Here is a 24,125-nt window from a genome sequence, read left to right on the forward strand (position 1 = left end):
TCCCCAGTATGAAAAAGAAATATTTCGGTATTTTCTTGTGCTTTATGGAAAAAAAAAGCGCACTTACATATTTCTCACTTCTTATTTGTGCAGAATGTTCACATGCTCTTTCAATATTAGTCTGAAATAATTTAAAAACAAGGATGGATTTAGTGTAATAGCATTGTTTTGGCTGTATATTGTGCCTAATGAAGGGTAAGGACAAAGATTTCATTGTTAATTTAACAAGACTAATTTTCATGGTCTGTATTTAGGCTTTGGAAAGAAAGATAAAGATTAACTAATACCGCACATGCAGTCAAATTCTGTCTACTTATTCAGCTTCAGAAACCACAGTAAAGTTACATTTGTGAGTAGAATGTTCCTGACATGCAGTATGTTCCTTAAATAGCTACCATATTATAAAGTAGGTCCTAATTTTTGTGGATACCATACAAAGGGCCTGTGTGAAAGCAGTTTATGGCCCTAATCTCATCGTGGTAGGTTTCTTAAAGGCAGCCGTGGCTACAGAAAATAGTCACTCTTCTGTTAAACAATTGTGGTTTGGAAGCTGAGCAGAGAGGAGCTGCCTCTGCAGAAGCTCTGCAGAACTGGGAGTCCCACAGGCTTCTTAGAGCCAAGGGGCACCATCCCTGGGCAGCACTGAATGACTCTCTCTGTCTCTTATGCTGTGTTTCCAGGTTACTTTCCGCACCAGAATTTATCACTGCAACATCAACAGTCAGGGAGTCATCTGTCTGGATATCCTGAAAGACAACTGGAGCCCTGCTTTGACTATTTCAAAGGTTCTGCTGTCTATTTGTTCTCTTCTGACAGATTGCAACCCAGGTAAGGAGCTGATAGTTCGCTGAGAGACTCTTAGTTGTTTGACTTAATTGCCATGGAATGTAATTTGTATATTTGATTGCATGCAGATTAAATAAAATTTAATATTTTTTAAATTGGGGATGAAGCACTCCAGATTGATGTGGTCCCACATTTAATGTGTTTTTCACTCCTGTGACACAACAGAAAGTAAATAGCGCTAAGTCCTTTTTTTCCAAGATATGATGGAGAAAATAAGCTGATGAAGGTCTGTATTGCAGGAGCTCCAGGAAGTGAGTGTTTGATCCACGAAAGGAGTGACATTCTCCTGAGTTATAAATCCTGCATGTCGCAACGGGCCACAGGAAGTCTCTTCTCTTAAGACAGCAGTTGAAAGGTTTAATCTTGCAAGTGTAAGGGAGGTGATGTTCAGAGAGAACTCTCCCTTTTTCAAAGAGACTTCCTGCTCCTGTGGGGAGGGGAGGAGCTCCACTGGAAGCAGTACAGATTCTCAGCAACAACTGTGTGACCAGCGTCATTAGGCAATGGATGCTAATTGCCTGCAGTCAGGGCAGGAACTGAGCAATAGTGCTAAGGGACCATTCATTTACAGAAGGTGGTCACAGTTAGGGAGAAATGGATCAGCCTCTTTGGTACAAAGGCTTGATGTCTTCTGAAGCAAAGTGGCTCCCCTCAGTGTGTTCTGCAGCCCTGGCACTAACTCACACTAGTCCTGTGCAGCTCTCTGACTGGAGGGTGCTGGGCAGCTCGCTGAATGTCCCCTGCACCCCAAAGGGATGAAAGCAGAGCACCTGCCTGAGGCAAGATTCATTCATATGCAGATAACAACAATAGATTTTTCTGATTTCTTTTTCTGTTTGTTGTGCTTTGTTCATGTGTACTTGCTTGGAAATGTCTTATATGATAAGAGCTCCCACTATATTTCTGGTCTAAACTGTATTTTGGAATGGATGCTGTGTTTTAAAATGTGTTTTTGTTTGGGGATTTTTGTTACTAGTGGGATGGTTTCTGATGCATTTTCTCCTGCCTTTTGCAGCTGATCCTCTGGTTGGAAGCATAGCCACTCAGTACCTGACCAACAGAGCAGAACATGACAGGATAGCCAGACAGTGGACCAAGAGATATGCAACATAAATGACAAACTACTTGTGCAGTGTGAAGGTGCAGAAGGCAACTTTGCAGTGTGCAACAAATCTTTATAGCCTTTACAATACGGACTTCTGTGTATATGTTATACTGATTCTACTCTGCTTTTATCCTTTTGAAGACTGGGATACTGCCCCCCCCAAAAAGGTAAATGCTATCAAGAGTAGAAGTTTGTAGCTGTAGATTAGTTATGTTTAAAATGCCTACTTGCAAGTCTTGCTTCTTTGGGATATCAAAATGTATTTTGTGATGTACTAAGGATACTGTTCCTGAAGTCAACCAAATATTATAGTGCATTTTAGCCTAATTCATTATCTGTATGAAGTTATTAAAGGTAGCTGTAGATTACTAGGAATTATGTCATTTGTATTAAACCCAGATCTATTTCCAATATGTGGTACATGCTGTTGTGAAAACTGTTTTAACTTTTACCTTTGTCAGTTTGTAATGAAAGGATTTCCTTTTTCCCTTTGTAGCTCAGAGAGCACCCAGTGTATCATCTCAAACACAATAAACATGTTCCCCAAGGAGTAGTTTCTTTGTTTTCCTATTTTAAATTAATATTTTAATAAATTTAATTATAGTAACAAGGCAAGGCCAATGTATCACAGATCCCTGTGGATAATTTTTAAATTAATATACATAAGCAAAGGCTTGCTATTAAATGTTTAATGCACACCTGTGGATTGTTTAAGTTTTCCCTGTTTTGTTTTTAACGGAACAAGTGAAATTTCTACAATTTTTTGAAATTTAATACTTTTCAGCTCTTTTTCAACTTGAAATGATCACATTTCATATGCTTACTCCAGAAGTTAATGTAGCTGGTTGCTTCAGGGCCAGTCCTGCTCTCAGAACAGACTGCCTCAGTCTTGCTACAAAGGTTTTTGCAGGAGGAGGGCCAAGTTAGAGATAGTCTGGTGCTTTTGTTTCTGAGTAAAGCAAGTTGGACTTGCTGACCTAGAGAACTGTTATCCATTGAAAAAGGTCTTCCAAAGCATGATTGAACACTGTATCATCTACCCAGAAAAGAGAGGAGTACAATAAATTTAATCAGATTTATATGACATAGAAACAGTTGTGGGGGAAATGAACCTTTCTTAGTAAAAATGAAATCTGTAAAAGTGTTAGAGACTACCTTTTTCCCCCTTCACTTTCTGGCTTGGAAATTTTGTAACATCTGTAAGTACAAAAATACAGCTTTAGAGTACATACAGTTTAAAAAGTAGAGTCACTAATAGTTTTATAATTTAAGCTTTTATAGTTTGCCAGTCACAATATTGATTATAAAAAAAAATAAAGATACTTGATTCCTTTAAATGATTTTTAAAATTACACTTAATTTTAAACTTTACGGTCTCCCTTACTACATGGTGTTTTTGGAGATAATGTAGCACTTCCATCAGTAAGATGCTCTGCTCATTTAATATATGAAAACTGAATGTTAAGTTTAAATATTAAAGCAATAGAAAAAATGCTAAAAATTTAGATCTAAAGTTAATCAATATTATACAGGTCCCTGGTTTTTGTATCACATAACCTTTGACTATGAATTGTCCACCCTACTTTAAATATTTCTACAGATGCCTGAAGGTGGCTTGAAGAACTGTGTATCCCAAATATCTCAACCTAGAAGCCAGTCTCTCTTGGTAGCTACAAGATAGCTTTAGAGTTCAGGTTAAAAAGTGCAAAAGGGAATGAGAAACAGGATCTGGCAGGTGAATATGCCCGAGTCAGGTAACAGACTAATGCCAGGAGATGAAGTGCTGGAAATCACTGCTGAAGGTGACCAGAATTTCTCGTCATGTCATTGGACATGTGAGAAATAGCACAGATTGGCAAAGAAACAAGGGGCTATCACATCTGGGCTGCACATTTAAAGTCTGCTCCCTGCTGACCATTAGTGCACTCGTGGGCAACATGGTGCTTGTACACCACTCCAGTGACCTTCCAGTGGGGAGCAAACTATGGAGTTCACACATTAACTGTGTTGCCTACAGAATTTACAGATATTTATATCATAAAATATTATGGTATAAAAATACAGGTTTTAATTCTAATTTTAATGTATTTTGGGTTTGTATTGTACCTACAACTTCAGATACCTAGGTGTACAAATGGGATGCCTTGTTAGTGTTGCCCCATCTTGCCTTCCTTGCAATTGGATCCTTTACACTGAATTCCCATCCTCTTTTTTTTTTTTTTTGTTGGTTTGTCATGATTCTGTTCTTTTTTAATGTAGATTTTTTTTGTGTGTAAATTTTATATTTACTGAAGTAAAGGTTGTTTTTGTGTAAACATTTAAACTTTAAAAGAAAAAGAAAAGAAGCTAATTTTGTTTCTCAAGTTCTCTCTGCTAAACCATGCAGTAGAAAGAAATTTGTATTGTTAAATAAATCAATTAGTTGTTAAATGAGAATGTGTGTCTGTTTTCATGGGGAGGGAAGAAACCCCTACTGGAAATACACCCAAAACACAAGTTGCAAAGAGCATCCGGTGTTTCAAACTATTTTCTTCCTGCCTGTGCTGGGGTGAATACTGGATGCTACCAAAGAATGGCACTGATCCTCTTACAGTTTTAATTTTCTGTTCTATCTTCTTATCACCAATTACTGTATTTGGGAAAAAGTGAACTGAAATGACATTTTTGTGAAAAGACCAGCTGAAGACACTGCACGTACCCTCTTCTTCTCCATTTTGGATGGGCTTTTCTTTTTCTGTTGTCTTTGGGATTTGAATGGGGAATGCATGCAGCTGTCTGGGAAGTTGCCCAAACTGGGCTCCAGGATGAGCTGGCATAAGGAGATCTCGTGTGGAAACCAGCAGTCCCAGCCTGTGACACTGCTGAGGAGCAGTGGGGGGCAGACATCTCTTCAGCTGAGCTGGTGGCTACGTTCAGAGCAAATGAGAATGGATGGGTAAAGGTGTTTTGAAAATAAAGATATTGCATACAATGGAGAGGCTAATAAATATCAGCCTTGTTATTTCTGTACTAACATGTTCTTGATGTCTCAGTGATGTGTGGTGTGCCTTATGCGGAGACAGTCTCACTGATCAATGTTGAGTAGTGATCGTTCCAAGTCTATAGCCAGGAAGGGAAGGGAGTCATAGAAAGCAAGACTGCAGGGCAGCCCAAGCCATGGGCCAGGCTTGCACAGCCTCGTGAGGAAAGCAGCAACTGAACCAGGTCTGGTTCCTGCTATGCTCCCTCCCTATCTCTTGGGGGAAAAGGAAACTCTTCAGGCATTGTGGTACACCAGTTCCTGCTCTGTACCGGCTTATTTGTGGCCATGTGTATTGCAAAAAGTGCAATCAAGCTTCTTCCTTTCTTCACCTTCATGTGTGGGAACCAGATTTGTGGCCTCTCAGAGGTGTTCTCACCTGCCTGCACCCTGACAGGAGAGCTGCAGGGCTCTGCCTGAGGGGCTTTCCAGTGGCTGGGTGCAGCTCTGAGCCAGGGGGCAGATGTGGCTGCACGGCTTCACCAGGGCCCTGCCTGGGTCACCATGGAGCTGGAGGGAAGAGAGCTGGAGACCAGAGCAGCTTCTACACAGGGACTTCTGCCCCTGGGGTTTTGTCTGCGTGGGCAGAAGCAGCAAAGGAAGGACTCCTGACTCCAGGCTTAAGAGTGAATTCCACCTTTCCTGCATTTTCTTCAGCAAAAATTATCAATGGATATTTATGTGAAAGAAGGAAGGCTTGTGCAGGAATCCTGGACTAAAGCAGTTTCAAAGGACAGTGACAGCGTGACTGAAGTGAGATTTGACTCAGCCATAAACCAGCATTTTATTTTGACAGCCTGTGCTGTAGCCAGGGAAACAGATGCATTTGAGAACTTGGCGCTGCTTTGTGTACAGTGTCCCTTCGACTTCTCCGTGCTGGCACCACTTGCATTTGTGTTGCACAATAACTTCCAAGGCTGAACCACCACTCCCTTTCCTTTGCTAACCACTCCTGACTGAAGGTGGCTGCAGAGGGTTCCAGGAAACAGGAGGGATTATGTAATAGAGCACTGGTTCCAAAGAGAGAAGGGGGACAGCAGCACGGCTCCCTGTACTGCTGCCTGACCTTGCTGATGTTGGTGAGAATTGGACACGTTCAAGTGTTCAGCATGTTCAGCGTAGAAGACGGAGCAGACCGTGTGTTTGGGAAATAGTTGCTGGAACATTTGCAGCACACCAGGGCTTTCACTTTTTTAATCCTTAAAAAGGGAAGCCTGCTTCATCTTGTCTCTCCTCATCTCTCTGTGTGCATGTCTCTGGAGGGAAGCTATGACTACCTCTGTTGCTGGGTAGAATAGATGGCATCCAACACACTAGCAACAATCTGGGGATCTTTAAAAATAAAAACTGCCAGGAATAGTATGAAAAACATATATATCTTCTTCCTTCATGGGGACCACAGGCTCTGCATCTAGAGGGATCTAAGATGTGGTGGGACCACATGAATGAATATAATTGCATAGAGCTGTCTCTCTTTCATTGCTGTTGCTATCGCTCTTCCACAGCTAAGGTGTGCATGGCCCTATCTATTTATGTAATGTTTCCAGGTATTGGGAAGGATTTTGTAACTTTGTGGTGCAAGGTAAACATCTCTTTTAACCATCCTAAACTACTACCATAACATCCTTTGACAGTTAATGCTACAGGTACGTGTTGTCTGTGTGGAAGAAGCACTTTGTTAGGTAATTATTTCATGCAACCTGGTATATGAGCGCTTCATTTTATGTCTTCCAGTTTTATACTGTTATCCCATTGATGATTTTATGTCTCATCATTATTATCAGCTCCTAGTAACCTCTTTTTTTTTTCAGGCTAGAAAGTCCTCATTTATTTAATCTCTGCTTGTATGGAAGATGCTCTGATTATCCTGGTCACCCTTGTCTGTACATTCTGTAATTCTGCTCTACCTAATTTAAATGAGAGCTCCAAACTCTATGCAAAAGGTGAACTCACAATTCATCTGGAATAATGCTTTCTGGTTTGGTCTGTTTGCCTACTAGCTCAGAATGCTCTGCCTCTTTGACCATTATTGCTTAGCTAATGCCTTCATTAAACTGTTCAGAGAGTCTGGGATCTCTTTTCTGAGCAACAGCTAATTTAACCTTTTATGTAGGTCTAACAAATATGTCTTTCTCAATATTTACCGCTTTAGATTTATCAGCACCATATTAATCTGTGATCTTATCTCCCGGTTCTCAGAAACATGAAATCCTTCATGACTCTTGGCAGTCACTTTTAGTTTAGTCTGCCTTGATTATTGACTCTGTGTGTGTGCTGCATGCACTGGGGGTGGGAGCTAACAGCAAAAGTAAGAGCAAAGTGCAGTGGACAGGTCTGACTGCCAAGAAGTGATGGGTCCCTGAAGACAAATTATCATCTGGCTTCTGAATGGCACAAATGAAAGCAGCTGCCAACTGTTTTCATCAGTCTGGGCTTTGTCTCCCTCTACAGAACAAATGTCAGGTCATTATTTAAAGAGGAGCTCAGTGTGGGTAAATTTCCAGAGTGCTGAATGAGCTGTCATCCTGGAGATTATTTTTCTGGGATATCATATAGGTGGACAGGGTGAATCACAAATCTTGTGGGAGACCATTCCTCTGAACACAGCAATTGGATGTATGTCTGAAGGATACAGTTGGGTTGGAAATCTGCAGCCTAGCATGCGTTCACAGCACAAGGCAGCAATAGTGGGGCTGCAAACGTAGAAGTGATAAATGGGGGGGGGGGGGGGGCCAATTAAGCTACTGTTGAAGTACAGTGGAGTGTGGTGGCATTTCTTACACTGAGGAAGGCAGCTTCTTGCAAGTGCAGAAGTCTAGGGTTGTGTTTATGTGTTCCAGCATTTTAAATGCGTGTACTTTTGTGAAAAACTGTACCAAGCTGAGACTCTTTGACTACATGCTAAATAAAGGTTACCAGTACTTACAGTTCCTAATTTATAGGCAGTGGATTTTAGGTGACAGATAATTTTAAAATTGTAGTCAGTTTCTGAGGAGAAATATTAATACACCAATGCTATTCTGCCCCAGCCTGGGTTTCCCTGTTAACTGGGAAGATAATGTCTGCCATTTCGCTGGAATGATCAGTTATCACATGAAAGTGACATTTTTATTCTATTCACTGTTACATGTTGCTGTTTTCAAATGGCTTTTTTTTTTCATAAGTATGGATTTAATTAAGAACGAAAAAAAATTAAGGTATGAATTAAACTTCATTCATTGATTTAGTGGATATTTTACTGTAAAATGACCTGAATTACCTTTCTTAAATGAAAACCGTTAGTGTCTGGGCCCTGCCATAAAGAAAACCAAAGTTAGGACAAATCAAGCCAAATGCTGGCCTTTCTAGTCCAGCTAATTTTTTTGTCTGTCCATGAGAAAAAATGGTAAATACCGAGCCAGGGAAATAGTCGAGTACACCCCGTGAGAGGTTTTGCCTCGAGCCGCCTTTCCCGGACGCGGTGCAGGGGCGGGGCGGGCGCCGCGAGGTGGCGCTGCCGCACCGGCTACGGCCGCCTCCGCCGGGGCCGCGCGGAGGAGCCGCCTTCGGCCGCCTTCGGCCGCGGGGAGACGCGGCCCGCGGGCCGCTCCGGGCGCCTCGCCCCAAGCCCCGCAGCCCCGGCGTGCGCGGGAGCTGCGCGCCGGGCGCCTCTCGCCCGGCAAGGCAGCGGAGGAGGCAGCGAGCCTACACCGGCAGCCGGCGTACAGGAGGGCGAGACCCCGCGGCCCGGGGCTTCCCCTGCCCGGGGGGGATGGATGCCTGCGGAAGCGATTCCTGCCTGTTCTGCTCAACAGCCACGGCGTTGCACTCTAAGGACAGACAATTCGCTTTAAAATGTACTTTTACCCCCGAATTGTTACAAATTAGAAGCTGGAACAGATTAACTGAAGTAGCTGCTCCTAGCCCCATACTCCCATCTCTCCCAAGTTCATTAAGCCGCCTGAGCTCCACAAAGTTAAATCGCACTTACGAAAGTCCAACAGCCCTAGGGGAGCACGAGGCGTTGGTGCACCGGCCGGTTCCTGTCAACTTGCTCGTTCTCTCGCAGTCTCTCTTTTTTCTCGGACAGACGGATCATAGAATAGTTGCGCTGCACTTAGATGCCACGGCTTCCAAAGAACAGGCTGTTAAAATAAACGTGCAAGTTTAGAAGAGATATTTTGAACTATCTTTCAAAGTTAAATCTTTGCAGATGGATAGATTTAGTCCAGACGGAGCAAAATATCATGTTCAGTTTATATTTTCTTTGTGAAATTAAATATTAGACTCCTGGCATCAATAAGCTCTTTTCCCTCTTTTTATAGACCACATTCATTCATACGTCCCACTCTAGAAGCAGGCCTTGCTGTCCACTGGTTTTCTCTCAGTAACAAAGAACTCTGATGGCGCTGCTTCCTTTCCTCCTGTGCACAGTCCGTTCTGCTGCTTGGGCTCGGAGTTCATCCAAACCTGTGGCAATTGTAGGGGACTGCTGCTCTGTAAGCCAGCAAGGCTTTTCCAAGCTTTTGACTTGTATTTGGCCACTTGAAAGGTAACCTCAGCTAAACATCGTAAATCAGGTAAAGCTCACAGAGGTGACTTGTGTCTCTCTTAGCCTTTCAGCTCCAGACTTGCCTACTCAGCCGTAGTGAGCTAATGCCGTTCCTGTTTACCCCTCCGGCAGCAGTTCCCCGGTGTAACAAATGGAGTTGTGCTGGTCTGGCACTCTCTGTTTAAAAATGACGTATGGTTAAGTATTTTAAATTTACCAAATTGCTAATGATTTTCAAAGGCTTTAATTGAGTGATTATAGCAGCCATTGATTTTTCAGGCTTCAACCTACACTATAATTCAGACACTCCACAAAGGAAGTCATGCACAATCAGATTTAGCCATCATTCACAGTGAGGCCTGTGCAATTATCATTGCAAACGTCAGGTATTGTGTTTGCCTTATTAACTTACATTAGGAACCTGTAGTGAAGCTGTGAAATAGCAGTTGTCTTAAGACATTTCCTGTGGTAGGGTTTTTATTAAAGACATTTACATAGTCATAAACTGCAAAGGAGGATGTTTGATGCAAATTGATGAGATTTATGATTTGAATGTGTTGAATGGTCTGCAAATGTGCTGAAAAACCTGCAAAAGTACTGCCACATCCACAGACTGCTTTGGGATTCACCAGTATGGCCTGGCTGTGGGCTTTTTAAACATTTAACAATTTCGATAGTCAGCAGCAGTGCTTGGAAAGCTGGTTAAAAATGACCAGGTTTTTTGCAATCAGGCCAGGATTTGGGTTGGCAGTTGGGCACAGGGCAGTACTGTGGGAGGTCTCATGGCACTGTGCCTCCACCCTAGGCACTGCATGACCTATCTGCCCTGTCCATCACAGTGATGCTCCCTGTAGACAGTTGTTACTATGTGAGGGACCTTCTTGCTCACTCCCTTGGGGTGTTGGACCTTCTACCTGCTGTTAAGTCCGGCTGGACTTTGGGAGCCTTCAAATTTCCAGTTACAGGGGGACCTACAGAGAGAGGATGAACGTTTCATGACCCAGCCCAATTTATTTGTGTAACAGCAGTCATTCAGAGCTAAGGAACATTTGCCATGCAGTAATATAAAAATGCTCATGAAATGAGAATCAAATGCGAAGGTTATTTGAGAGCAATTTGAAAGTGTAACAATGAGCTGTTCCTTGGTATTCAAGCCCCAGTTCTTCAGAGGGAGTGCATGAGGTCCTTGCAGTGTCCTGGGTCTCAAACATTTGTGAAACATGAAGCCCTGGAGACAGGAAGGTCAATGCCTGCTCCACCTGCTAGAGCTGACTGTTACTGTGAGGTTCCAACTGTCTCTTGGAATCTAAGACTAAAGATTCTTTTCATTGCAGAAAACTGAGGGAGCTGAATTAGCTCTTTTCAGGTCTTGCTCCCATGTTATTTTCTCCCTTAAGTTTACAGTAGTTCCTGCTTTCCTGCTTTTGTTGCTGTACAACTGAATCTGACGTTCCCAGCCACTTTTAGTGATGCATTGGGAAAGAGGCTTTGGGAGCTGCTTCTGCTGGTTTAAGACCAACTAATTTACTGTAACAAGTGCCAAGCAGGCTGCAAGCACCAGATGAGTACACCTTCCTCCTGGCATTTGTACTATGCACCAGTACAAAAGATTTTTCTCTCAAGACCATCCTTCCAAGCCTCCCTAATATTTTCTTTAGCACCTACTTTAAGCATTTTGAAAGAAGAGTTAATTTCCTTCAATTTGTTATTATGAAATACTAATGTGAAGGTAGGGGTTCAGTCTTGAATTAATATAAGGTTAACACTCATGGCGGCTGAGTGATGGGGAAGCAGAAGTGTCTCTGGCTTTTGCTGGCTTGCAGAAGGTCCCTGGAGGCCATCACACTGGCAAGAATTATTGCCTGAAGGGCAATTACATTGGCAAGCATCAGCTGGAGCACCGTGCACCCTACTTTCTCACCTCATCATGCCAATTCATGCCGCCAGCTTTGTTCTGACACCCATCCTCTATCACAGGAGCAGGTGGCAAGGAGCCAGCTATGCTCAGCATGAGAGTCTTTGCTCCTCAGGGGGCTGGTAACTGAGGGCCAGCTCAGCCTCCACTGTAGCTACCAAAATCCAACACAGTGCAAGGGCAGAAATAAAGCCCCACTGAATAAAACCCAAAAGTTTGGACTAGTCTAAAGGACTTTGCTGGTAAGCAAGAGGAGCAAGATAGTGGGAGCAAAGAAAATAAAACACATTCTGGAGCTAAGCCTGACTGGTGGCAAATGAACAGATGGACAGCTCTACTCATCCTTCTCCTAGGGAAAGGAATGGTAATTCAGCTGTGAGACAAAAGACATGGACAGGAAGGTGCAGATTTCCCCATCCTGGCTTCCATCCTGCCACCTTCTGAGACAGCTGCAGTTCCATTGGGCTTTTATTGCTCTTATCCCATTAGGGTTAGGGATGAGGTTGGGCGGCAGACAAAGCCCGGCCCTGGGTTGGAGCACTGTAGGATGAAGGCCACCAAGGGAGAGTCTGTGCTGCCCACAGACTGGTCTCTGCATGAGCTTATCCTCTGGTCCCTGGCCAGGTGTCCCAGGCTCAGCCTGAGCCCCAGACAAGGATGAGGGTTAGGGATAAAGCTGGTTCCAGAACTGTGGGGTTGTTGAACTTTTTATTTAATAAATTAAGAAATTATGGGAAGACTGGAAGTCCAGGATTGAGTGGCCACAGAAAGTACCGGTAAATGAAAAAGAGAAGCATCACAGAGCTACTTGTTGCAGACAAAATATTATTTTTGCAGAGCTACCCTGCAATAGTGCCCAAAATACACTTTCATTTTTCTCCAGAAACCAAGATATATTTGGAAAAATAAAATAAATAAAAATCAATAGCACAGTTTAGTCGTCATCCCTAAATGTTTACACATCACTAACTGGCAATTTACTTGTCCTATACATATTTTTTAAATGACTTCAGCACTAAGAAATGAATGCTCTTTTTTGGAGGAACTCCACCTTTGGTGAAAATACGGAGAAAAAACAAAGTGGTAAGAACAGAAAAGATAAGTTTTTGATTTTACAGTATGCGCAGTGAATAGCCCAGATGCCTTCCACAAAAGATTCGAACATCACCATCTAAATTTTTCTCTTGGCCCTACACCAACTGCACCAAACCCAACAGATACTGCTCTGGTGCAGATGTGGGGGATTTGAGCCGTCACTAAATGAAAAAGGAATCATTCAACGCATGTCAGGCATCACATTATTGAATCACTATAAGAAGCCCTGCCAGCCCCACTCGGCCCCATACATTCAGTGGCTACTACTGTGCACTGAGGACTAAGGACTCTGCCTACTGAGAGCTGCAATTTCCAGCCCTTGTACAGCTGACGAATGAACTACAGGCAACTCAAGTCACTAAACCAGCAAACAAGGAATACAGGGAAAAAAATAATTAGTTTTGTGCAGCTGCCTTACACTATATCAGCTCAATGTGGGGTCAGATATGTGCTACAGCACATGCAGAGGCATGGGTGAGACTGCATAGCTGTGAGCAGGGACAGAGACACTGACAGGGAGGATGGGAAGATGTCTGCCCTTCTCAGCAAAATGAGCTGCCCTCTTCCTGCAGAGTGCTTAGCTGCTTGCTTAAATATAAATCAGTCCTAAACTGGGGCCTATAAGGTCTTCAAGATGGGGACCCCATCTTCAGACTTGAAGGTGCTCTGCTCCTGTCAAACAAGGGCAGTACTTCCTTTCCTTTTACATTGCTTTCTAATGATATCCAGTTGCATTCAATTACAAATAACCTTGGAAATCTGGCACAGGTAGATCTTCCTGATTAGTTATCAGGAATGTCATATTAAATATTACATTATCACCTCTCCTTTAACAGATAAGTCCATTATATCCTGCCAGTGTCTGGTCAATTTTCCTCTCTACTGAATGCTTCCGTTTCATGATGGAGAGGCGCGTGCCAGAGCAGGCATTTCTAAGGCCTTATTTATTCTTGGGGTCTCCTCTCCCCGCTGTGTAGCCCTGGGAGAGGGGCCCTGAGGGCACAGGCACGGGGTTTCCCTGCCCCTGCTCAGCCTCGTTCCCACTGGTTGGTTTGTGTTCCCTGCGCGGGCAGAAGGACCCTTGGTCCCGTGACTGGAGCAGTTCCTCAGCAGAGCCCCGGCCATGCGGCTGGAGAAATAAACATCTCTCTGAAACAGCTATCAAGAATCTGTCTGTCCATATATATTTCCTTTTCATGGGACTCCTGGTTTGGTATATGCATGTTGCAGTATCCCCACTGCAACATAATGGTGGGGAATGCGGGCAGAACGATCCCCGATCCCTAAGCGACTGATTTGTGTGAGTAAACCCTGGAAACTTTGGATTCCTCTTCTTGGTTTTGCTTTGCTATTCCATATCTAAACTATGGAGGAACTGTGGGAAGACTCTTGGCTCTCAGAGCCGCATATGGACATTTATCTTAAACTTGAAAAGATTCTTGAACAACGATTTGTAAATTTTAGCTTGATTCAAGCTCAAAAAGAACTGAAACATTTCCTTTCATGGTTGTTTAAGAACTTTTTCTATGTTTCTTGGGATTTAATTCTTACGAAGGGCTTTTGGAAAACCGTTTGGACACAGTTAATATTGGAGTCAAAATATATGCCGATGGAAGAATATTTTCGTGAATATTATTTAATTATCGAGACTGTTGAGCAATGTCAGCTGTGTCTTGGCGAAGGGAAGCCTGGCGCAGGGACCGTGCGGCCCAGGCCACGTGCACCGAGCGCTCTGCGAGCAGCAGCGAGGCAGTTCCCGTGCACGGGTGGAGCCAAGCGAGCCGCAGTGTCGGTGGAGGAGCGAGGAGCGGCGGGAGCAGCGGGACCCGGCAGTGCCCGAATGGCCCCGCGCAGCGCGTGGTGGAGCGAGCCCCGGGAATGCCTGACCGAGAGAGGCGGCGCACGGGCAGCGGCTGGCGGCAGTGCCAGTGGAGCGGAGCCGCGCCCAGCCGAAACACGCGCTGGAGCAGGGTGCGGGGGAGTCATCGCTTGGGGGCCCGGCCGAGACGTGGATGCAGCGCCCGGCATCGGCAGCGAAGCTGCGACCGGAGGAGGTGACGCACGGAGAACTGAGCGGCGCAGCCCGGCCCGGCCCGCGCAGCCCCGAACGCGACCCCGGGAAGAGCGCGCAGGCACCAGCAGCCCCGACAATTCCAAGACGGGAGCGACCGAAGGAGAGAGCAAAGACGCAGCGAGACAGAAAACAGCAGCCACTCGGAAAAAGGAAAAGATCATAGTAGCTAAGATCTTAGGGATAGTAAAATGGCACAATGTTAAGCAAAATTATGGTTTTTATAACAAGGTGTGACAACCAGCAAGACATAATCGTGCATAGAACTACTATTAAAAAGAATAACCCTGAAAAATGCATCCCAAGCTTGGGAGATGGAGAGGTAGTGCAATTCAAAATTATACAAGGTAGAAAAGGGTTACAAGCATCGCAGGTCACTGGGCCTGATGGTGTTCCTGTAAAAGGCAGTATATATGCAAAAAATCGTAGTCATGTTAGACAATATCTCCATTGTAAGCCCCCCCTACAGTCTCCCTTTCCTAATCCCACCTTTCCCTTTTACCCTATGTCTTATTACCCCCAGTGTATTCCCAATCCGTTTTTTCATCCATGGTTTCCTTCACAAAACCATACCTTTGCCAATTGTTTCCCCAGAAATCCCTTTCCAATGCCGAGTGGGGGATGAAAAGGGAGAGGGAAGAAATTAAACCCTCTCCTGCCTCAGTTTCCCCACAAAGCATGCTCAGAGAGTTCTGTCTCCCTTATGTCAGCCCTAAGATGTTCCACAGAATCTGATTGGACATTTAAAGACTCAGGAGGGTGGCTTGTTTTGTTTTGAAACTGTTCTTGTTATGTTTATCCAGTTGTTTTCATTCTCCTTTTATTAAAATAAAACGGGTGAGGTGTTGGGGTCCCTCCCCTGCCGTGTAGCCCTGGGAGAGGGGCCCTGAGGGCACAGACACGGGGTTTCCCTGCCCCTGCTCAGCCTCGTTCCCATGGGTTGGTTTGTGTTCCCTGCGTGGGCAGAAGGACCCTCGGTCCCGTGACTGGAACAGTTCCTCTGCAGAGCCCCGGCCATGCGGCTGGAGAAATAAACATCTCTGAAACAGCTATCAAGAATCTGTCTGTCCATATATATTTCCTTTCCACGGGACTCCTGGTTTGGTATATGCATGTTGCAGTATCCCCACTGCAACAATTTATTACCTGTTTGTGGTGCTTAAGCTCTCTCATTTAGACTACATGACTTATAAATGCACTCAAGATACATAGTGAAATAAGTTGTCTTTCTCTTCGAATACAAATCCTGTTATATTTCATTATTTCTATATTCAAAATGTTTGTTTGTTCTTATTCCGACAGAGTGATGTCAGCAGTGCTTACTACTAGCTACAGAAATCATGTGCATTTTTCTTTCCAGTATTTACTGGATTTACATTAAAACACAGCTGCATTTTTTCTCTAGGCTGTGAGTTGCACATTTTTTCACAGCATCAAATATTACCTTGTGTTATACCTATAGCCTAGGAGATGACTAGCAGCATGGTCTACCTACCTATTTTAACTTCATTTATGTCTCTGTTACTTAAAAGAGGGTTTGAACATGCACCTGCAGCACATGTAGAGGCATGATTTCTCACTTTTGCTCACTGGTGGTTGGAAAGTATGTTCAACATCCATTCCCCTCACTCATCACTTCTAGGCATTGGGTAGTGAGTTCCAGTGGACAGCGATCAGCAACACACACCACAGCTACCTTTGGTTCACATTTCACTCTTTTTCTTTCCTGTTTTTCTGGGGACCACAGTGCCAGGCACTCCAGCCTCCAGTCTACAGCTACTGTAGTGACACAGAGATGCTCAGCACCAGGACATGAGGGAGAAGCTTTCCTCTGAATGCATGATAACAATTTAGTTAGGCTTCTCACACAAATTTCCCCCTCACGACCTGTGTGTTCAGCTGGGGAAGAATAGTGCTGTAGGAGCTGAGGAGATGGGAAGGGAAGCACACAGAAATTTGCCGCCGTTAAGGACTGTGCAGATAGAAGTCAGTGCAGTTTCAGATTCTGGGAAGACTCCTAGGTTATGTAATTTGGATAAGAAACATCAAATAATAAAGTAGCACCTGGGGCCTTGCCTAGAATTTTGAGTACAGTGTTTCCCAAAGTTCACATTAATATGTATTTTTTTTCTCAGTTCTGAATAATCTAGCTCCAAGTGATCAATTTTATGTGAGGTCCTGCTCCAGCCTATTTTTTCAGATGCATTCACACCAGCTAATTTGGGGAATGATCTGGTCAGTCTGGGCTTTTGAACTCAAACCTCCATGTGCCTGAGCATGTCGTCTACCCCAGAGTCAATTCATTGCTAATTAGCACAAATCACAGGGACATAACCCTTGGAAAATACTGCTGAAGCACAATGCATTTCAACACAGTATCCAGCACTGAGATGTGATTTGTTGAGAATACTGTTATAAATATTCTTTTGCACAAGAGAAGCATGGCTAAGAAGAAAACTTTATCTAATCCTGTTTTATGCCACATGCCAGATTAAATGTATCAATTGCTATCATACAGGATCCAGATGCAAACATGCTGTCAGCTTTAACGGTATTCTAATTTTATAAAAATATAAACCCTATGGTTGAAATGTTTTTTCTGTTTTCTCTTTTCCATGTTGGATTAACACATCAACAGCTGTGAAAGAATGTTTTCAACCATACTACAGGATCTTATTAATAAAATACTGTCCATACATAATGTCCAACAAAAGAAAATTTTAAGCCTCGAACTCTGCCTCTGCTGCACACACATGAACAAATATCAGGCTTAACATTCCAGAATTTCCTTTCATCCCAAAACAGAACTAGGAGTTGACATTGCAAAAGTCATGGGATAGAAAAAACCTACAAAGTTTGGGAATACCAGAGGGAATTTTGTTGGGCACTGGGCTGAGAGAAGATCAAGATATTTCATTTTGGTGTTACCATTTGCATATGTGCCTTCCAGAGCACCAGCATCAGCATCCGAGCAGCCAGAACAAAGTGGCTTCACCTCATCAAAAGCACAGAGGGGATTTTCAATAATTTCCATGGAAGATAATATTGATGAATATCGTATGTTCTTGCAAAAATTTGGTTACATCAAACCTATATTTCTTCAATGAGAAGAAAAGAATTTTCTTCAGAAAGATAAAGCAAGAATCAGCTGATAGTGCACAGATGTTTAGAGGCAAAAGGTTCTGCAAATTTTGTGGACAATGCAGAATTAGACCCATAAACCCCATAGCTCTGCTAAATTTTTCAGTAAATACATATGTATGCTTCATAGGGCGTTCCCTTCACCACTGTTTTGTTCTCATCCACACCTACGTGAAACTAGAATCACTTCCCCCAAGCTGTTCTGCTTTAGACATTTTCATTTTTTTGTGCATGAATTTCTGATTTCCTCTCTTTATGTTTCATATTTATCTATTTTTAAAATCCATTTAACTCATTATAGAGTCCTCCTTTCAGTCCCGCTTCAATTGCACTGGAAATTTACACAACTTGCTATTTCAGTGGGGAAAAAAAAGTCCTTCTCTTATTCTATTGCACTATTAATGTTGAATTTACAGCTACACTTTGGAGTAGGATGCTTTTCATGATTCTTTTTAGCCAAAAGGGAAGATATAATTTAAACCAGGAAGAAGTGGCAGGCCCTGGTCTGCTGTGCATTCAAGGGAACATTAAACTTTGCTGAGGGAAAAAGACACTCCTCATCTCTAGCAAATCAAACATGCAAAAGTTTTCTTCCCTTTATAGGCTTTTCATGTCCAAACCACATCATCACTCATGAGATGAGGGCCTGTGCTGCAGTCACAGTCTCCAATCTGTTCCCTACTGTGTAGAGCACAGCCCCAGCAAACAGCTTCAGAACACCTGAGCTCTCCTTGTGCATGAAGTTCCCTGGGGAAACCCACCAGCACACCTCATACTTCCAGTGAGCATTTACCAACTTGCTGCTGCCTACAAGACAGTTAATAGCAGTCTCTTACCCACTTGGTGCTCTTTTGTAGGATCCCCTTTTCATGATGTAGCTCCCATTTCCAATATAAGCTATTTCAGCTTTGGGGTACAGCTGTTTGGGAAGGGTGCACTTTGTTTAAACTATATGTATGAATAAAATCTGGGAGAGCTGCATTCTGGGCCCTGGAGAAGACAAGTCCTCTAATTATAAGAAAACCTTCTTGGCTCATCTTTGCTAAGTTTGGCTGTCTGAACAAATGTGACTCCAAAGGAGTGAGAATGCTCTCACATCTCCCTTCAGGTCCAGGATTTCAGTATCTCCATCTATGCCATTGGTGGCAAATCTCAAAGTATCCTGTTCTCACCAGAAGGACCCTTTGAAGATAAGGCCTCGTGCCATTCAGTGACCTACTTCCCTGACTTCTCTCATTCCATGATGGCAGCTGTGTGGCTGCTGTGTCTGTTTGTGCCTATGCAAAATCCTGTCCTAACCTAGAGTAAAAAGGATGCAGCATGCAAAGAGAAATTATTGACAGAAGCAATGAAATGACCATTGAAAATGAAGCTGTTCTTGACTCTGTGCATATGTATAATTGTCACCATTCCTCTTCATTTTAATAAGCAGAGATATTTCTTGCCTACTAAAAATTTGGGGCTGGGTCACAGTGGCAATTATGACAGGAGTTAGTGTACCATCAAGAGAATCCATGTACCAACATAACTAGTATGCAAATACAGATTTTGGGAAAAAAACAAGAACATCTTAAAGCCAGAAGTTGCTGACTTTGAATTGGCTATTTGGACTAAGCTAGCTGAAAAATAAGCACAGAAATGTCCCTACTGAAGACCTGTCTGGAGATTTTCTTCTGGGCAATACAGTCCAGATTTCTCTGTAAGCCTCCAAGCCCTGGTCCCTTGCCATCCCTGTTTACAACTCATCCCACAAAGGGAAAATTGTAGCTCCACTTGGTCATGTGTAGGGTCTCCTTCTGACCCCCACCTCACACAGCTTCACTGTCCCCAGGCCTTTTTAAAGACAGAAAGAGGAAAAAGCTTCCCCTTCCCCAGCAGTGCCCCAGTGAGACACAGACGGCTGCCCCAGCACCCCTCTCACGGCTGCAGCACCCTGGTGAGCAGGGCTGCCCTGACACCTCAGGCAGTGGCAGCACACAGAGCACCCAGGCCAGGGGCAAGATGGAAGTGCCAAACCCAGGGTGGGTTAGGCTCTGGATACCTGCAAAGTACTCGGCCCTCTGGGAGGCTGCCAGCACCCAAAGGTACGCAGGGCTGCTCTCCTGCTGCCTTTGTCCTGGCACCAAACCCCCTGCTTTGTGTGCTGGTGGGGCTGCTCGAGCAGTTTCGTCTTAGAAACCAGGGACTCAGAATTAATCCTGCTGCTTCATGGTTTGATATTGCTTGCCTGCATTTGCATATTTTCCTATGTGTAACTCCCTATAAGCAGACAGCACGTGACTTTCTTTTAAAATTGGTTTGTTGTAGATAATAACTTCTAGTAGATGATAATTTGAATAGACTCATAGATACTTAGAACAGTGGGGGCTGGAAGGGGCTTCCAGAGCTGGTGCAATCCCACCATTGGCTCGATCTGGATCAACTGCAGCCAGTTGTTGACTGCCCACCCAGCTGGGCTTCGAGCATTTCCAGAGATGATGATGCCACAACTTCTCTGGGTAACCTGTTCCCATGTTTGAACATCCTCCCTAGATGAAGATTTCTCTTGTGCTTAAAGGGAATTTCACACATTCAAGTATTTCAAATAGCGTTCCTGAAACATGTATCTTTCAATTGTCAGCAGAGTGTCACATGGAAATGGACACACACCCTGAAAAACACCGCTGTAATTCACTCAGTGATGCTGAGTGAAGTATAAAAGCTATATTACTGAGAGCTTTTCAAATTGAATGTGGTACATTTATTCAACAGTTCTTTGTGTACATAGGTCAGCTGGAGGATATTTTCTTTACTCTATCTTCTATCCTTTATACAGTTCCTGATGCTCCAAGCAGCTCAAAATGCTCTTTAGGTTAGATACTGTTTCTGCTTTTTATCAGGCCATTACCTTGCCATTCTGTCATAGTGGCAGTTGAATAACTTCAACATGCCTGGTACAGCAATAGTATGAAGATATTTTAAAACATCTCACAAGTTCATCAATTGCATGACATCCTGTTTCTTTTTACACTAAAGATTTCATAAAAAATTTGAGAAAAAACACACATTATTTCACTCACCCAAACCGGCAGAAGTTACCTGGTCTGCCATAAAATACAAGTACAGCTATCAGCTAGTTCAAAGGCCCTTAATTTTCCTTTTAGATCCACTTACACCATTTTATCTCTTTCCTGATCTACACCAACAACGCTGCAGATGGATCAGACCCACTAATTCCACCAGAGAGGTTGTGCCACAGCTGTGTCCAGCCACAGCTGTCCTAACGCACAGAGTCAAAAGCATCTGATTTCTTTGTTTCACTAGGCAGGATAATAAAGCTTTCCTGAACAGCGGTGTTTACAGCAAGTGAACTATGCGAAATCTCTCCCCTCAACTGCTATTACACAGCTTGCAACCTTTCGTTCAGGAGATTAAGTTTGCATCTCTTCGAATTATCTCTTTGTAATTGGAAAACTTTCATTTTGACAGAGACAATGTGGCAGCCTCCCTGCGAGCCTCGCTACAAGCCAGTGCTGAGTGCCATCTGGAGAACGGATGCCGAAGTCAAGCAACAACATCCTGTCATATTTTATCTGGAACTTTGGAACAGAACAACTAATAACATCTTAAGCTTCATTTGTCTGGCTCTCTCATGCTCTTGGCAGAGGTCATAACCAATGGTGGCTTTGCTGATTTGCTGCATCAAAACTAATTAGGTTACAGTGCTCACTGACAGAGCCTCTCATAATGGCATAAAAGCCTCGGGCTTTAACTTTACTCATTATGTCAAGGTAAAATTTCACACTCATAAAACTTGCACCTGTATCATCTTCTCAGTCATAATCTTTAACATCCATTAGCAGTGCTTATTCAGCTTGACAGAGTTATCGGCTCCTATATTTCACTTTTCCCTTCCCTCTTTAAAAATCCTGCTGCTGAGAAGTGGGGCTCCTGGCATGAAGGCGCGTGGCTGAAGTTGCAGATGCAGAATTCCAAGCACATCCTCTGCTTTTTGCATTCTTTACAGTAGCAAGAATGCCCCACACTGACTCTATAGGGTTTGTATGTCAGTGCACTGAGGCTGACTCCTGCTTCCTCTGAAGAAAGCCTGGTAAGATGACCTTTTTACCGAGCTTATAGGAAATCAATTCTTTTACCAGACACTTTCAGTTTGTCTTATTGAATGAGTCAGTTTCAAAAATCTGAGTAAAATTAAGATAACCGTTGCACAGGGTTAAAATTAAGGCAATGCTCAGGGTAAAAGTCAGGGCACATCCTAACGGCTCTTAATTCTAGTGAGAAACCAGCAGGAAAGAAGATTTCTGTCTGCACTGAGGGAAAAGAGAGAAGTAAGATTTAACAGTTTCCTTCTTAAATGTTGTAAAACATGTCAGCAGGGGGCTGTGGCAGTAAGAAGAATTGTGCTTTCTCACAGCAGGAAAGTGGCACTTCACTAGACTGGCTACATTGATTATCAAGATGAGGCTGTCTTAAAGAGCAAGCACAGCACTTAAGTGTATTATAATGTGTAGAAGAATCATTATTAAAAAAGACAGCACTGTGTATTTGCTCTAAGACTTTCCACCTGCTACTTCTTGCAGGGGCTATGGTAGTGATAACAGCCCATGCAACTCCCTTTTTTGCATGTATGATGAAAATATCAGCAGAATACTAGGGGGAGATGTCAATTTTGCACAGCCTGGATTTTGCTGGACATTAGTTCCAGATCCTCTGTATTTGAGGAAGACATTAGAAGTGTGTAAGAATGAGGCTTAAATAAGGATTTATTTATGTAATTCAAAGTGATTGCCATACTGTTACTTAATATTCTTTCACTTTCTATTTATGTACTTACTTTTTTATTTATTCCTTATGCTTTTTTTTCTTTTCATATGGGAACACCACAAAATCCTTGAACTTTTAGTGCTCTTAATTTCCTTTTAATTGAGAAAAAGGCTCAGAATTACAGTAAATTAATAATTCCAGTTTAGAGCATTTTAGATAGCAATGCACCTCTAGACCTGTCTGATTCCCCTTAATAGAGAATGCTCTGCTCTATGAAATCTTCATACTCTTTCTGTCCTATTTAATGCATTTCATACATTATAAAAAAAAAAGTGTGGAAAATTTTTGGGCAATGTGCATCCATTCCAGTGTCATAAAATGGAACATATGCTGTTCACTCCCAGGAGCATTTCCAGTTGGGAGCTGTGTCTTTCTGAACATGAATGTACATCAATGGCTGTTACCAACAGTGTGAATGAGTCTTATATGATAATGGACAGATGCGAAGAAATCAGACCTGGAATATTTTGTACATATCAGGATACCTGATTAACTGAAGAGACTGGATATTTAAGAGGGAAAAATCAGTACATGATTAATGATGTCAATGGATTGCTTTCAGAAAGGAGACTAACCTAGGCAAAACATGTAGGTTGACAGTGAAGTGTTTAAGGAGATTGTAGCCATCTGAGTGAAGAGATATTTGAGGATTTTTATATCCCAAACACCCTATATACATATACGCACTCATTGCTTTACCATCTTTATTTCATATACCTTGTGATAACAAAGCTAATTGTATGCATAAATATGTGCAGGACTACACCCTCATAATGGAGAGAAAGTTCTTAGCATGACATACACAACTCCAACTAAGAAGCAGAAATTAAAGGAATGAAAATTAAGACTGAAATCAAGAGAGCCCTTGTCATGGACGATGTCAGGTTATGACCTGTTTCCCATGGTTGATGAGTAAAGTTTCATTGTTTGTGTTTTAAAACCAAAACAAAGCAACCAAATTCTTGATAAAAAAGGAACAGCAACCAACACACCCTAAATGGGTTAGGCATTCACTGAGTGTAACCTCTACATCCACGTGTGTGTCTCTAGACTGTTATTTTGCACAATCAGAACAAAAGCAATATCTTATTATATGTGCTTGGTAGGATCTACAGGTACAGATCATTTGGTCATTTTGGAATATACACTGTGTCAAGTGGCCACAGAGCAGTACACCAGCTAGGATCTGGGAACTTTGCATGAACTGGTAATCCTCACTGTCTCCAGTGTGAAGTATTCTTTTTAATATCATTTGATTTAGGAAACTTAAAATTCTGAGACTACTCTCTTAGGACAGAAAAAATGAGCTGAGAGACTGCACCATGGACTAATAAATGTGGCCTTATTTGCATACATGCAGTAATATCACTGAGGACTTGGAGGGAAAAAAACATCAACTGGTTGCTGTATATTTATTTTGTGGATTTTTTAAAACGTATTTTTAAACCAGAATGATATAAAAATGAACCAAAATATACACAACTCAGATTTCAAAAATATGCTTTCAGAAGAAAGGCGTACTTCATTTCCTATTTTTCTTAAACCGCACAGCTGAAATACGAGCTTTAATACTGCTTA

General features: G+C 42.8%; 1 protein-coding gene across 3 annotated transcripts in view; it reads left to right on the forward strand.

Moving 5' to 3' along the window:
• The window catches only part of UBE2E3 (ubiquitin conjugating enzyme E2 E3), a 57,429-nt gene extending 53,048 nt beyond the window's left edge, over positions 1-4,381 (forward strand). For all 3 annotated transcript variants that reach the window (XM_042041058.1, XM_042041061.1, XM_042041060.1), the window contains 2 exons: positions 681-828; positions 1,862-4,381. In XM_042041058.1, the coding sequence (XP_041896992.1) occupies positions 681-828; positions 1,862-1,959 (246 nt within the window). In that variant the 3' untranslated portion in view covers positions 1,960-4,381. The remainder of the gene's footprint in view (positions 1-680; positions 829-1,861) is intronic.
• Positions 4,382-24,125: the final 19,744 nt, after the last annotated feature.

Source organism: Corvus kubaryi, unplaced genomic scaffold, assembly GCF_017639235.1.
Source record: "Corvus kubaryi isolate FWS band 111438036 unplaced genomic scaffold, C.kubaryi_AGA036_p1.0 37396, whole genome shotgun sequence".
NCBI lineage: Eukaryota > Metazoa > Chordata > Aves > Passeriformes > Corvidae > Corvus > Corvus kubaryi.